This window comes from Pholcus phalangioides, unplaced genomic scaffold, assembly GCF_987345545.1.
Source record: "Pholcus phalangioides strain wild (caught in Gottingen) unplaced genomic scaffold, Ppha-v1.0 ptg000009l_1, whole genome shotgun sequence".
Lineage (NCBI taxonomy): Eukaryota > Metazoa > Arthropoda > Arachnida > Araneae > Pholcidae > Pholcus > Pholcus phalangioides.
In genome coordinates this window covers 17,880,469-17,894,901 of record NW_028301602.1, presented here as the reverse complement: position 1 = coordinate 17,894,901, position 14,433 = coordinate 17,880,469, and the positions used below count along the sequence as shown (strand labels likewise).

Genomic DNA, 14,433 nt, shown 5'->3' with positions numbered 1-14,433 from the left:
TTGTCCTGTGCCAAAACTTAAGAGCAGGCCCTGCTTCAGTTTAAAAAAATTGCAAGTGATGTAATTATGATGAATTTTGAATCACTTTTATGACCAGTAAGTTTACTGTAGAGGGTGTTTGAACATATTGGAAAGGATTTTGACAGCACAAATGAAATGTAAAATTAATAAATTCTTTTCTGTCTGTATTATCTGCCTCTTTTCACTATCATATTACATCTGCATTTCTAAGATAGTAAGGCTTTTTGGAAAATCATGAGTGAAATTTTTCACTTACGCTGTAATAACATGTTGCCAGATTTTTTTTCCCGGTTAACTTCTATAGGTTTTCTTGAAAAATTCAAATTAAAGTTGTGTTTCCAATATGTACAAACACTTGCTGTATAGATTGCAAAAATTATTTTATACTTTATCACTTTAAAATTCACTGTTGGCGATTAATGTAATTTCTCTTGAATGATTTTGATTTTTCTGTGGGAAATAAAATTAGCCTCTATACAATAAACAGTCAGGATTTCCGCACAAAGATAAAAAAAAAAACAGGCTGAGTATATTGTTATCACTATCGTTGGTATCAAATCAAAACCTCAACCTTCCTGTAACAAAATTCCTACATGAGTTGAACATTTCAAATATTCATTTCTGAAAGGAATAAAAGAAAAAATCATGCGCAATGAACTGTGATATAAACTCATTGATTTTGCCAAAATATTGAAAAACCATACTTTAAAAAACATTAATACCTTCCTAATCATTTATATGATAGTTAGTAAAAACGCCATCACCAATTTCACGTCGTTCTCAGTCACTGGGACATTGTTTCGCAGAACTATAAAAGCTGTTAGGCCCTTTTTTCCTCATTACCATGATGAGGTGACAGTCACGAAATTTCTGTAATAAGACCAATAACATCTCATGAAATATGTACAATTTAAAAATGCACATTTATTCACCATATATTATTAGTTTCAATATATTGACAGAGTTATGCTTGTTTCAAGTTTGAAAGTTGCACGAAACAAGCAAACTCTGACAACATAAATATTTTAGGACCACGCATGCACACAACACATTCCTGCATGTAACAATTAGAAATTTCTCAGAAGAATGTTTACAAGGTGCATGTATGGTTAAAGAAGTGAATTTCACCTGACCACAGTGAATTCAAGTGACCTTTTCTTAAAGTAAGATACTTCCACGACACCATACATGCCGGAAAACATTGTGTGTGTGTATATATATGCGTAGCCCTAACATATTTACAGTCAAATCTCGATAAGTCCAATAACCAACGATAAGTAGCAACCAACAAAAAACTTCTAGCTATCGGTGGTTCGATTTAACAATATTCCGATTTCAGAATTGAGGAAAAGAAAGATTTATTGAAGTAGCAGCACTATATTTAGAGGAATATTGTGTTAGCAAAACTACTGGAGATGAAGAAATTCGAAAAAAGACAAGTTATTAGATGAGAATATTTAGAAATAAACGAGACGTACTTGTATTGGGAAAAAGTTTTAGGCCCCGAGGGAAAACTTTCACTTGAACATATGTTCGAGTTATTGGAGTTCGACTTATCGCGAATTGACTGTATGTTGTTGGAGTTGTGACTGTTTTGTGTTCTTGCTGGTGCTGCCACCTGTCTTCAGTTTTTCGAAGTGAAGATGATAAATGCTTGAATATCCATGAAATGCAAATACGTTGAAAGTCTGCCTGTTCTCTGCGGAGAAACTTTTTTCAAATGGGTGATCATCTCGTATTCGCGCCTTGAAGTTGGAAAACAAACTTCAGCCAACCACCATTGTGCTGCCAACAGGGTTCCAATTCGGATCCTCATGATACTGAGTACCTCTGAGTTCAGCATGATACCCACACACCAGCACAACCTCTGGTAAGAAAAAAAAAAGAATGATCATTTTTTTTTTTCTCAGGGCCCCCGAAAAAATGTTGGAATGTGCGTGCATGTGTTGGAAACCTAATGTGAAGTTTGTTTCTGTGTAATTCTTGTTAAAGTGCTGCCACCTGAAATCTATTTTTCACACTATGAGTGAAGTCCTATCAGGTCGTCTATAGCTGTAAACCAGTCTTTCATAAGGTCCCAGAGAAAATAAATAACCAACAAATTTGCTCTCGAAGTGTAGATGACGGCACCTAGGGGGATTCGAGTCCGGCGATGCCTCGGGTTTGAAGAATCACTTCTGAATTTTTCGGGACAGACAAATTCTTTCTATTTTTTCCAGCTCTTGGAAGTCGTTATCGCCTCTTTCCTCACCTCTTGATCCGAGGACGTGCAAAGCCGAATCCACAGCTTCGATCCGCGGAAAGAGCAGTTTTGAGGTGTGGCTAGCGATATTAATGGCCGATATCGCATTCCACGCCCAAAAACTTGTTTTTCCGCGTAGTGTTGCGGGTTTAGACCTGGCTTTATGTTATTAAGCTCTGGTATTGTTCTCATGGAGGAAAAAAGCAGAATCCTTCCGTTATGTTCAGTGAAGGTTATCAGAACAAATAGCTCATCGCTTGAACTTTTTGATGCGAAAACCCTCAATTGTCGGATCAATTCCAATTTAAAACGGCAATTTTGATGCTACTCCGCTTTCTCAGAAAACATTCCCATCGTGCTCCCACGAGGAGAAAGCTACAATATCCCATAAGAGATGCCAACATGGAGTTGGCAGTCAGTAGGACCGCACCCACGGGTAAAAAACCTATGGTATGAATTTCCTCTTTTACAAGGCCGATTCCATAAATTTATTTCGGAGGGGGGGAACCACAGCGAAAGAAGTAGATTTAACCATATTATTCCATGGCAATATATATAAGTAATTAACTAACATCTCGAGAGACTACAAAAGGGCGGGCCTGACAGGGCCCCGAGATAATTATCATCATTTTTTGTTTTTTTCATGCTATAAACTCACTACAGAAGAGTCAACACCTACTAGAGAATTTTCAGTTTTCTAGTGGGTGTTGGAAGAGCCCGTGAGAAGTCAGGCTTGGGGAATCCAATCTATGTGGGTTGCTCTGTCCCATGCCCCCCTCCCCCCCAGCGTCAAAGATGGAGTCGACTGATCTAATGTATATATGAATTGACATCATCATCGTGTCCGTAGCAATAATGACCGTACCCCCCCCCCCCAGACTTCAAGGTCTATCTTCATCTATGACCCTGTAGTGTCAAAAGGTCAATTTCGACGCTCCCGTCTCCCATAAAATCCAAAAATATATTATTTTTAAAAATTTGCATATTATAAGAAATTGAATAAATTAAATTTCGCAGCACAAAATATACCGTTCATGCGATTGTTGCAAATGAAAATGATCTCGCGGACCCCTTACAAAGTATTCGCAGACACCACAGGTTGAAACAAGGGATCCACGGGCCCTGCAGGTGGAAAACAGTTAGAGAGTGCGAAAGCGTGTTCGCGATTACTAGAGTGATTTAGATAGTGTGTACGCACGTTAGCCTAAATGTAATGTTTGTTGTGGGTAAGCCTAAAGAATGACCGAGATGTCAAGTCCGTGAGTGATTGAAAGAGCAGGGTCGTAACTAAATACTTTGTCAGCCGGGGCAAGCAAGTATTTTAGTGTAATGTAGAAGGAGCAGTTATATATAAAAGAGGTCAATTCGGCGCCTTTCCTAGTCAAGCGCCCAATGCACCAGACCCGCCTGCTCCTCTCCCTCTGTGAAAGAGTGGCCAAAAGACTAAGCTAGAGATTATGTGCGTATGAAAGAGACCTATAGAGCGCGAGCAACCAGGTAAGCGACCACACAAAAAAAGTAAATAAGCGCGAGAATAACGGAAGTAACCTAATGAGCGACGAAAATAGTGTCGTACAGAACGTGAAAGCATATGAACTTCTTAGAGGCAGGGACATCAATTTGAGGAATGAGTGGTGAGAAAATTGGACAAGAATGTGAGAAAGGCGGCAAAATTTGTATAGTCCACAGGCGGCACAACCTTGAATCCTCATCTGTGTCCGTTACCAAATACTGGAATTTCAACGCAGGTGAGTGGGCTAGACCCATTTGTGGATTTCGCAATAGACTAGACAGGCTACAGACTAGGTCCCTGAGGTCCGCAGGGGGCCTCAAAAATCTCAAACTGTTACTCTTTTGGGAGAAATTCTAAAAGATCGAATTTTAACATATGTAGAAAGTTTAGAATTTTATTACCTCACATTACAAATGTTTAAAATATGTATCAGGAGTTCTCTCATAAATTACTATATGCATACAGTATATATCATTATTCGACACAAAAAAAGCGAAAATTTGTCGTTGACAGACGCTAGACATATAACGGATCCCATTACCTTCAATAGCCTAAGGCCCCCACAAGGGGTGGGCTGACAAGGCTCCAGCCTTGGGGTGATTTTCACCAATTTTTATAAATTATCAATAAAAAATATCTATAAAATTTATAAATTCATCATAAAGGGGCCCGTGAAAGTGTGGTCGGGGGTCCCGCAAAAGATCCCAGCCTAGGGTCCTGCTCCAGGTTGTGGGGGCCATGAAGACCCCTATCAAACCTAAATTCAGCCCGGCCCACAGTGGTCCAAATCGAGAAATTAGCTGGAAAAAAATAAAAAATGAAGTTTTTGCTTCGGAGAAAAAAAACATATGGGTGTGTAGAGAAATGTCTGGTGCATCTTGAGGTGATATTTGTTTCGTGATATTTGTTTACATCGGGGGGGGGGGGGGTTCCGGGACGTCAAAGACGAGTAATGACTGACTCAGATGGGGCTCTCGCCGAAATGTGATGAAAAGCTTAACTTCCTTAGGTTGTCATTCTGTTGCATTTGAGTGGAACTATGAAATTCTTTTTGCTATTCATTTTTAGTTCTTTGTCCTTTTCGGTTCGATATTTTCCAAGCTCCGAGTAGAGGAAATAATTTTTGTAATTCGTCCTTGAAGTTTGGCTTATTTTTGAGTAGTTTTGAGCACAAAAGTGAGTTATAAAAAAAGTTTAACTCTGTTCAATCGTGAAATGTTTTTTTCTGATGTTCTACATGTTGTTGGTGAACGTTTTGTATTATGCGTAGCCGCCCCCAGCCGCCCCTTTTTACGTAAGAAATTTTTGAAATGGCCTTATGTGTGACTCGTCTAGAGTTGTTTGACGTTATTTGCGCTAATGGTGGGTTGAGCTTGCCTTTTAAAAAGTCTGCAGACCTGTTAATCCAATATATTGATGAAAAGTCAAAATTTGAACATGGCCTGGAAGTCAAGAGTAGTAAGTTTCGTTTGAAAATCAAATGTTTCATCAGTTTCTTATCAAAAAAGTGGAGATCTAGTAACAAGACCTTGACACGTTTCCTCGACAAAAATTCAGCATGGTTACAAGGGAAGGTATCTATTCCATCCAAAATAGTCCAGAAAGATCGGAGGAGACCTCAAAAAGAATTTCGAAGATAGTGGCCCGAGGACCAAGAAGGCAAAAATAAAAAATCTCTTGGAAGAACATAGAACCAGCGAGTTGTGCTGTGCAGCACAAGCCAGTCTTACATCACCCGGCCAACGTACGGCCTCTAACATGAAATAGATGTCGAAAAATTTAGAGAGTTTGCAAACACTACTGCAAAGCTTTATGTGCAACTTTACAGTTGGTTTTACGTGCCAGTTACTGTTCACAAAGTTTTGGTTCATGGTGCAGATGTTATACAACATTTGCTACTTCCCGTTGGTCAGTTGACGTAGGAAGCACAAGAAGCCAGACATAAGGACTATAAGCAAGCCAGAGAATATAGATCAAGAAAAATTTCACGTCAAACAACTAATCAAGATTTGATGAACTATCTTCTTACATCATCAGATCATCTAGTATCTTCTATAAGAGAACTGCCCACAAAAAACTGCCTCAAAAAAGGGAGCATTGCCAAAAGAGGTTTTGACTTTGCTGAAATTTAGCGAGACGGAAAAGGGAGAAAAAAGCTGATCCTCGGAGTCTTACAGTGATTGACACTACGCATAAGGTGGGTGCGTTTTAGGTAAATTTTTAATTTATATGCAAAATTACTGTACATAAACGTAAATTAATTCCGAGAATGAAATAATATATATTTTTAAGTGTTTCTAGAATTGCGAGTATAAATTTGTAAGTATTTAATAATCAGCGGAGTTTGGTTGTTTCTTATGAAAAATTTCATTCCGATTTGAAATGTTCAATCGGTGATCAAGCCCCCAAATCATAGATTTTGTTTATTTGCACTGTTTATTTTCAATGTTTTGTGTTATAAAAGAATAATTTATTATTTTTTGAGTGAAAATCTTGATTTTTTTTGCATATTAAACTTCAATTAAGTGTTCCCCCCAGTTTTCACGGCAATATTTTGTTTAGAATGTACTTTGGAATTACTATTATTTTTTAAATATTATTCGTAATAAATATGAGTGATGCATTATTATTTTGGAGACAGTCAATCAGAAAAGTAGGAAACATCAGTAAAAGATGGAAAGATTAATTAGAAATAAGTAATTATTTCATTGAAATGGAAAGAATTGCAAAAATGTAGAAAACGTAGTAATCATGCCAAAGTAGTTTTAAAATTACCAAACGTTATTATTATTCAATTATACTTCTCGGCCTGTGTGGATGCCTATTTTTGATGTGAAGCAAAAAGAATTTTTCAAAATTATTCATTCGTTTTCGAGAAAACATTTTTTCCCTCCTAAATTCGCTATATTGACCACTGTGCGGCCTAGGCAAATTACTTAAAAAACAATAACCAGGTAAACAGTGTCACTTTAAAAACGACGCAAATTATCCAGATCGCTGGGATTTGAGTATAGTGTGTCACGGAATAAAATATTAACACCAGAGCCGGATTTATGGTTTTGCAACCTGTGGGCTACACAAATTTTGCCGTCCTTCTGCTATTCCAGTTTCTTGGTAATTTTTGGTCGGTCACTAACATAGATGCTCGCTCTCAAAGTTACTCCAATGCTCACACACTCTCTGTCTCTAGGTTACTCCTCTTTTTACCCACATGCTTGCACACTTTTTTGATCGCTCACATGCTTCCACGCACTCTAGGTTACTTTTCGCATTACTCACATGCTTGCACACTTTCTTAGTCACTCACGGATCTAGCACCCTCATTCTCTAGGCAGAGGCGGATTTATGGTTTTAACTCCTGTGACCTATAAAAATTTTGCTACCCTTCTCCCTCTCTACGAATTTTCTTTAACACCCATTCCTCAAATTATCCGCCCTGCCCTATAGCCCACCAAGCCCCCCCCCCCCCTTGATAATATACTTCTGATCAACACACTTACAAGTAAAATAATCACAATCGCTACGACTAATGAAATCAAATTTATTTCAAAACCAACATGGAATCTCACTATAAGAAGTGATATCAACATGAAATTCTTCATTAAGTCACAACTTATGACGCATGACACATATAAGCATAATTTTTTACACATTATTTTCACTAGGTTATTATTTGTGGTATGCATGCATCAGTTTTTTAATTCACTGATCAATCCCTTCACGATGTCGCAAAGTAAACTTGATCGCGTGTCGAAAACCGAACGTTGAGATTCGAAAAACTCTACCGACATGTTCTGGCAGAAGTATTCAAGGGCATGTTCGCGCAGGGTCCCGGCGTTATAAATGTCAGCGCCCACGAGGATTTGACAAACGTTATCATCATTCAGGAGGGACATGAGGTAATTGGTGCAGTACGATTTCAAGGCACTCACGTCGTACTTGTCACTGGCTCGTAACAATTCCAGAGCGAGATCGAAATCCATCTCATCCACAGTCCCCGAGTAAATAAATTCCATAAACGAGTCGATCGTGTCCGTTTCGAAATCGGCGATTTCCACGAAGCGAGTTTCCTTCTCGAGTGTGTCGTGCTTGAACATGGCCGAGAACACTTCGGATCGCGCACTAAGGACAGCTGCATGAGCGGGAATGTCTTTTCCTGCGACGGAGATGAGGCAATCTGGATTCTCCTTGTTGACCCAAAGCTTCTTCAAGTCTTCGGCCAACTTCACCATCGACGTGATTTCCGCATCGCGGCGGTAAATGCCAGTACCACGTTTGACGTAAGTAACGCAATAAATCGCTTCCACAGTAACTACCAAGGAATCGTTGACTAATTTAGGAACTAAATCGCTGGGTTTGATAGCTTTAGGGTAACCGTATCCTGTAGTCGTTAAAATGACCCAGTTATCCATATTTCCATTGAACAAAACCTCGCCATCGGTATTTCGCAGTGAAAGACCAAATTTGATTTTTACACTTCCTTCTGTGTCACTCATATAGATAAAGGAAGAGACGTATCCTTTGCTAACTTCATTTTCTCCTCCGGGATATATTCCTAAATACCATTCGATACCTTTCTCTTCCAGCTGAAACACTTCACTCTCGTAAAATTTTCCAACTTGCGAATCCAGGGAGCTGTAGCGTTCGATGGTCCACTTACATTTAAAACTTCCCTGGGAACATCCAGATACTTGCAATTCACCAAAATTCAAAGCCATCGATACAAATCGAACTCCACAAACCTCAATTTCTGAGCAAAGGTTCTATCACACTCATTCACTCTCTAGCTTTAAATGGTTGGCAGTAAGATTTGATTAGTAGCGGCTAGCCGTAAAAAATTCTGAGCGAGCAGTGTCCATTTTTTGCGCGAATGCGCATTATTGTTTCGAGTTTTTGTTCGTCTCTGTACAGGGACGCCCAAGAGCAGAGTGCGAAATCAAAACATTTAAACGAAATATAAAATTTGCGTTACAGTATAAGCCTCTGCATTTATTGCATCACAATACCATTGTTTGTGCCACGTACTTTTTCAACGTCTTTAAAATCGATGCCGGGTGTGGGAGGCAATCGCTCCTGAATGAGCGACTGTTTTTGTCGAACTAATTTCAAACTCCAATGACTCAACCAAAACTAGACATATCGCCGGCATCTTGGTCTCTTTAAAGAGGAAGGACTAAAGTTTGTGACAAGACTACTCCGACATTTTCTCGTGGTAGACGGATGTTGTAAACTGCGCGCAAAGTGAACCCACGATTTTGGATTTTCAGGATTCGACACGTGTTCATAAGCAGGATCATATCTTAGAGACTAATTAGCCAATTCCAGCGAAAACCAAGTGTTGTTTCAAATGGGGGGGGGTGTATGTGTTATACAATTACTCAGTTTGATTTCAGGTTTGTATCTCTAAAATTCAAAAGAATACGGGGCTATATATTAAAAAAATTTGAAAATTTTCCGATTTTTGTGGAAATTTTGTGATATATGAGAGCAAAATACAACCAGAATTACGAAAATCTGACATGAATGCGTAGCGTACAAAATTCCAAAGAGAATGATACAGAAAATGTCGGCCTCGAACCCAGAACCGACGCGTAGTATTGTCGCAAATATACAGGGTGATGTCTTAAGTATCTTGGCCCCGTAGTACTGGCGAACCGTTGATTCTAGAGGCATACTTCCAATTAGGAAAAATATCCAAATAAATAGTAAACTTCAGATACATCATTCATTTTGCCAGGGGTTGTTTAGTTATTAAAATAGAATAAACTTTTACGCAAGTAATGCTAACCACTATAAATCATGGTCATAATAACTGGTTACATAGTAAATTAAGTAGAAGCCATCCGAAGAAGAACGGGCTGACATGAGCATGTATTGTGTACATTCATAGGCGTACGCAGAATTTTCTCGGGGGGGGGGACGGACTGCGTACGCCAATGTGTACATTAAGGAAGTGTCATACTACCTCATTTTTCTGAGCTCCACAGCAATTCACGTCTTCAATGGGCACTTCCCATTTGCTGCATTTGGTCTTGCGAAGTCTCAGGTCCAGCTTGTAAGCATCACCATTCATATGCTGGAAAATATAGAAAAATACCGATAACTAACGGATAGGCTAAAGAAATTAGTACTTTATAGCAGGGCCACAACTAGATGCTTGATCACAGAGGGAAAACTCACATTTTGACGCCCCCTTATAATGTTGAAGGAGAGATTTCAGAATGAAATACGCGCCCCCTCGGGTCCAGCACCTGGGGCTCGATACCCGCCTGCTCCCCCCTAGTTGCGGCCCTGCTTTATAGTAGTACTGAATTTCAACTATTGCAATCAGGGATAACTGTAAGTTAACTGTGCTAGTTAACCTTCTTAAATACCCACGAATCTATTTCTTTCTTTTAATTCGACAGCCCCATGGCCGCCACATCTTAGATCCAAGCCCCTAGGCTGAGATCTTTGATGGGCCTCTTTAGAGTGAATTTATAGTGTGTAAAATAACAAAAATAATGAAATTTGTCCCGGGCCCCGAGCAGGAGCCCCGTCACCCATACCTTTGTGGTGCAGCTCTATTACTCTGCCTAATAAAAATGAAATTAAGGTCTTTTTGCTTCGTCGCTCGGCGGCTGTGTAGGCATCGCGCGCGCGCGTGCTGGACTCTGTCTCTCTCATCGTGAGAATCCGGGTTCGAATCCCATTGGTGGCATAGTGGTAGTCGGCTGAAATTACTTTTTTGCGATTTTCAAACTTCGAGGCGCGTAATGGTCTCCCATTTGAAAAAGCCTCGCCGTAGACAGCAAAGAGACCTTCAACGTAATACACTTACGTAACATGAAGAATTCAAACATTTACCATCTTCAGTTTAAAATCTGTAAGCCAGATGGCGGCACTAGCAAGAACACGAAACAGGCACAACTCTGGCAACATAAGTAACATAGAGCCACATAACCACGCAGAACACACGTTCTGGCATGTTCCGATTCTGAAGATGATGTCAGTCCCTGCTATTCATCCGAAGGTTTTAACAGAATGCGTAGATGAATTCAGGGGAAGAAAAAAATTCAACTGCCTCTACACGAGGAATCGAATCCACTTCTTCTCGCATGCTGGGCGAAAGCGCTATGCCACTAGCTGCAGTAAACGTGAGTTATTAGCTGAGCCAGCTCTGACTCCATGTATGGCCCCATTCACTGCATATAAGGTGCAAGAAAAGAACAAAGAAGTCTGTTGATTCTGTAGCTTAGTGGTTCAGTGCGCTCGCCCGGCATGCGAAAGGAAGTGGGCCATCTTAAGAGTATCATGGGCCTCCGGGCCCGATTGATTTTTCTGAGGCCCTACCAAACAAATTTTCGAAAGTTTCAACCACATCTCATTTTTGTGAGGCCCCTCTTCGTTTGAGTGCCCGGGTGGGCCCATGCATTAAGACGGCACTGGGTTCTATTCCCCGTAGAAATGAGAAACGATGATACCTGTTTCATTATGCCAGTACCTGTCACGTGATTCAATGCACAAAGAACGTATTCACGAGAAAACTTGCGTCCGTGTGTATAACACACACACGCACAGCCTATCCCTATTTTTTTTCTAATCCACTAGATCAGTGTTTCTCAACTTGGGACCATACGGCCCAATCTCCCCCCCCCCCTTAATTGATCTTATCTATAAAATTTTTGTTCGTTATAAATTTAGTTTGGACTAAACTAAATTCAGTAAGTAGAAAGTGTTTCGCTCCTTCATGAGGGTAGCGGGGGGAGGCTAGGTAAGACGAGGGGGCCACGAGAAGGAAATGTGGTTCAAAGTGGGCCATAAGCTAAAAAAGGGTTGAGAATCACTGTACTAGATTATATATGTCCAACCCATGGCTCGCGAACAAAATGTGGCCCTCACAGTTATCTGATGTGGTCCGCCACCACAAACCAAATTTTGTAAAAAATAATCTAGTGGCACATTTACAGATCACTTAAGTGACCTGCGGCATATTTACAGATCATTGAGTGATCCGCGAAACAGCTTCAGGGCAATTAAGCGGTCCATGGTGCAGTTCCACATCACTCAAGTTATCTGTGGCACAGTTCCAGATCATTCAAGTGGCCCACAACACACTTCCACATGACTTAAGTCACCCGTGGCTTATTCCCAGATCGCTCAAGCGACCCGCGGCATATTTACAGATCACTCAAGTGGCCCGTGGCACATTTTCAAACAAATGAAGTGGCCCGCACTCTTCCGAAGGTTGAGTACCCTTGCACTAGATCGTAGTTTTTCCTAAACTTATCATTCCATATAATATATCACCCCCTTCTTCAGAAATTTTTTTCTCTCATCGCCTCCCAACTCATGTGAACCCATAGGATCCTATGTTAAATAGGATCGCATAGCTTCTATCGCCCCCTTGCACCATTCCATCGCCCACCAGGGGGACGATATTGCCCATATTGGGAAACACTGCACTAGATGTTGTAGAGTATCTACGTATTATAATATCTTAATTTTTACATTTGGGATTAATAAAAGCATACCTCTATATAAAAGATGTCATTAAAAGCAAATGCTTTAAAAAAACATTCATATGCATGTAATGGTGAGGCTGCTGTAGGAACAGATGAAGTAAACGTACCGGAATGTCGAAATAAACTTGAGCTTTTGTGACCTCTGCGACTTGGAAGTGATTCCGTGATCTGAAATGGTTCAAGAGACTTCTCTCGGCTTCCCCGACCGCGTTGACGACACTTGCATTCTTTGGGTCGATGTCGACGAATTTCGAAAAGTCTACAGTTGCAGCTTTCCCGAGCGTGCAAGCGAAAAGCGCAAAAACGACCGCCAGAAACATGGTCTTAGTCTGTATTTATCTCGTTAACGTCGTTGAAACTGAATTAATAACTTTACTTTTATATTAATATTTTTCATCCATACTCCCCAAGTGTCAATAATCGCGTTCAATCGATAAAACGAATGAGACACATTGTTCTTTTCTTTCCCGTTTTCTATCTGATATCGTTATCCAACAAAATTTTGACGATTTCATTTTTTTTTTTATGGTTCTGTCTTGATAACGTAGGTTGTCGAGATATTAGTTCGCTAGTTTCTTTTACGGATACAGTTAGTAATTTTTGTGCGTTTTTACATGTGAAAACGAAAGTGGCATCTATACTCCATTTTTATTTATGTTATTGTTGTCTAGATTCTCTAAAATCGAGTCGTTACATTAAAATTTGGACAATAAAATATTTCGCCCTTTCACTAGCCTTTATTGCGTGGCAAATGATGGCTCCACCATGTCTTCCGATGATTACGGTAATTTAATTGTTTTTTAATTGCAAAATCTAAATTATTTCGAGGAAAAAAAATTGAGTCTTGTGTTAATCACAGAAGACAAAATCTTAAAGATTGCGATGGATTTGTAATGCGATTGATGCCGCGATTAATGAACCTAGACCTAATATCTATCCAGCTCATACATCAAATATAAGGTTATCCCTTTATATATGTTGGGGTCGCGGTAGCCCAAGTCGATAAAATACTCGCGAGTTCGATACCCGGTTCGTCCTTATTACAGAAACTACTGACAAAACAGGCTGCCGATCGGCAATAAATTTGTAAGTCCCGGTGTAATTAGCCCTCGTGTGCAGAAAATGACCGCGGTGCTGCAAAAATGATCAAATTATATTTGTTGCTAAAACAAAAAATCAGCATACAGATGTCCCTCACTTAACGCGATTAATTAGTTCCGCAAAATAAGCGAGTCAGACGAAATATCTTACATTGAGATCGAAACCGAAGGATACCCGCAACCCAGAAACGAGAAAAATTTCACAAGTGAAAGACCGGGATACGTATCAAAAGGAAGATCGATCTGAAGTAGGGGCTTCTTGGCAACTAAGGAGGGGGGGGGGGGGGGGGAATGGTGGAGCAAAGACAGAGAATTAGAATGGATGAGGATACGAACTTTGAAACTAGTTATGGGGGCAGAATGTCAATAAGGATGAGTGGAGACTGCATGAAATCGTGCGCCAAGTGATTTGAAGCTGCCGATGCTGCGGTAGCAAACCAGTAGCCGCTATTAAACTTGCGCTAATGATGTGCGTGTTGAATTGCCAGCTCAGCACTTTCGACTCTGAACTGAAGTTGCCGTCCCGGCTCTTCAATTTAGTGCAAACGTGGCCGTACAGCCACGGAAATGGTCATCTAGGCATGAAAACGATGGTTGGCCAGGCTCTTTAAACTAGAAAAGTGCCCTGTTTTTTCCCGTTAACTCGGAATAAAGAGCTGCGTTTCAGTTGTATCAAATTATGGGTTGCCGTGGGGCTCCGTTCTTCAAAAAATATTTTATATATATAAATAAATAAATAAAATAAAAATAAATTTATATTTCTTATCGTCAAATTTTGTTTCGAGAATCAAAAATGTGGAGCAACTGAATGCGTATCTCCATGTCCGCTTAACTATGTCGACAAGTTCCAAGAGAACATTAGAATGGATGATGATACGAATTTCGAAGCTATTTGTGGGGGCAGAATGTCAATAAAGAGGAGTGAAGAAATCGCTTTGAATTGCGATAATCAATTTGAAGTTGCCGATGTGACAATGAACCAGAAGCCGCTGAAAGACTTCCGCTAACAACTTACTGAAGTGCAAGCCCAACATTTCTAAAAATTGGAAAGAA

The 14,433-nt window shown here is 40.0% G+C and overlaps 1 protein-coding gene across 2 annotated transcripts; it reads right to left on the bottom strand.

Moving 5' to 3' along the window:
* Positions 1-517: 517 nt before the first annotated feature.
* LOC149082164 (uncharacterized) lies at positions 518-12,731 on the bottom strand. Of its 2 annotated transcripts, XR_016193171.1 has the most exons (4): positions 12,388-12,724; positions 9,742-9,852; positions 744-891; positions 518-642 (listed from the first exon to the last, which is right to left on the bottom strand). XR_016193171.1 is itself a non-coding variant. In XM_089235683.1 (3 exons), the coding sequence occupies exons 1-3, from the start codon at positions 12,598-12,600 to the stop codon at positions 802-804; spliced, it is 414 nt and encodes a 137-aa protein (XP_089091809.1). In that variant the 5' UTR covers positions 12,601-12,731; the 3' UTR covers positions 680-801. The 2 variants fall into 2 exon arrangements, 1 of the variants encoding a protein (XP_089091809.1); XM_089235683.1 differs by lacking the exon at positions 518-642 and having other exon boundaries at positions 680-891; positions 12,388-12,731.
* Between the last annotated feature and the right edge of the window lie 1,702 nt (positions 12,732-14,433).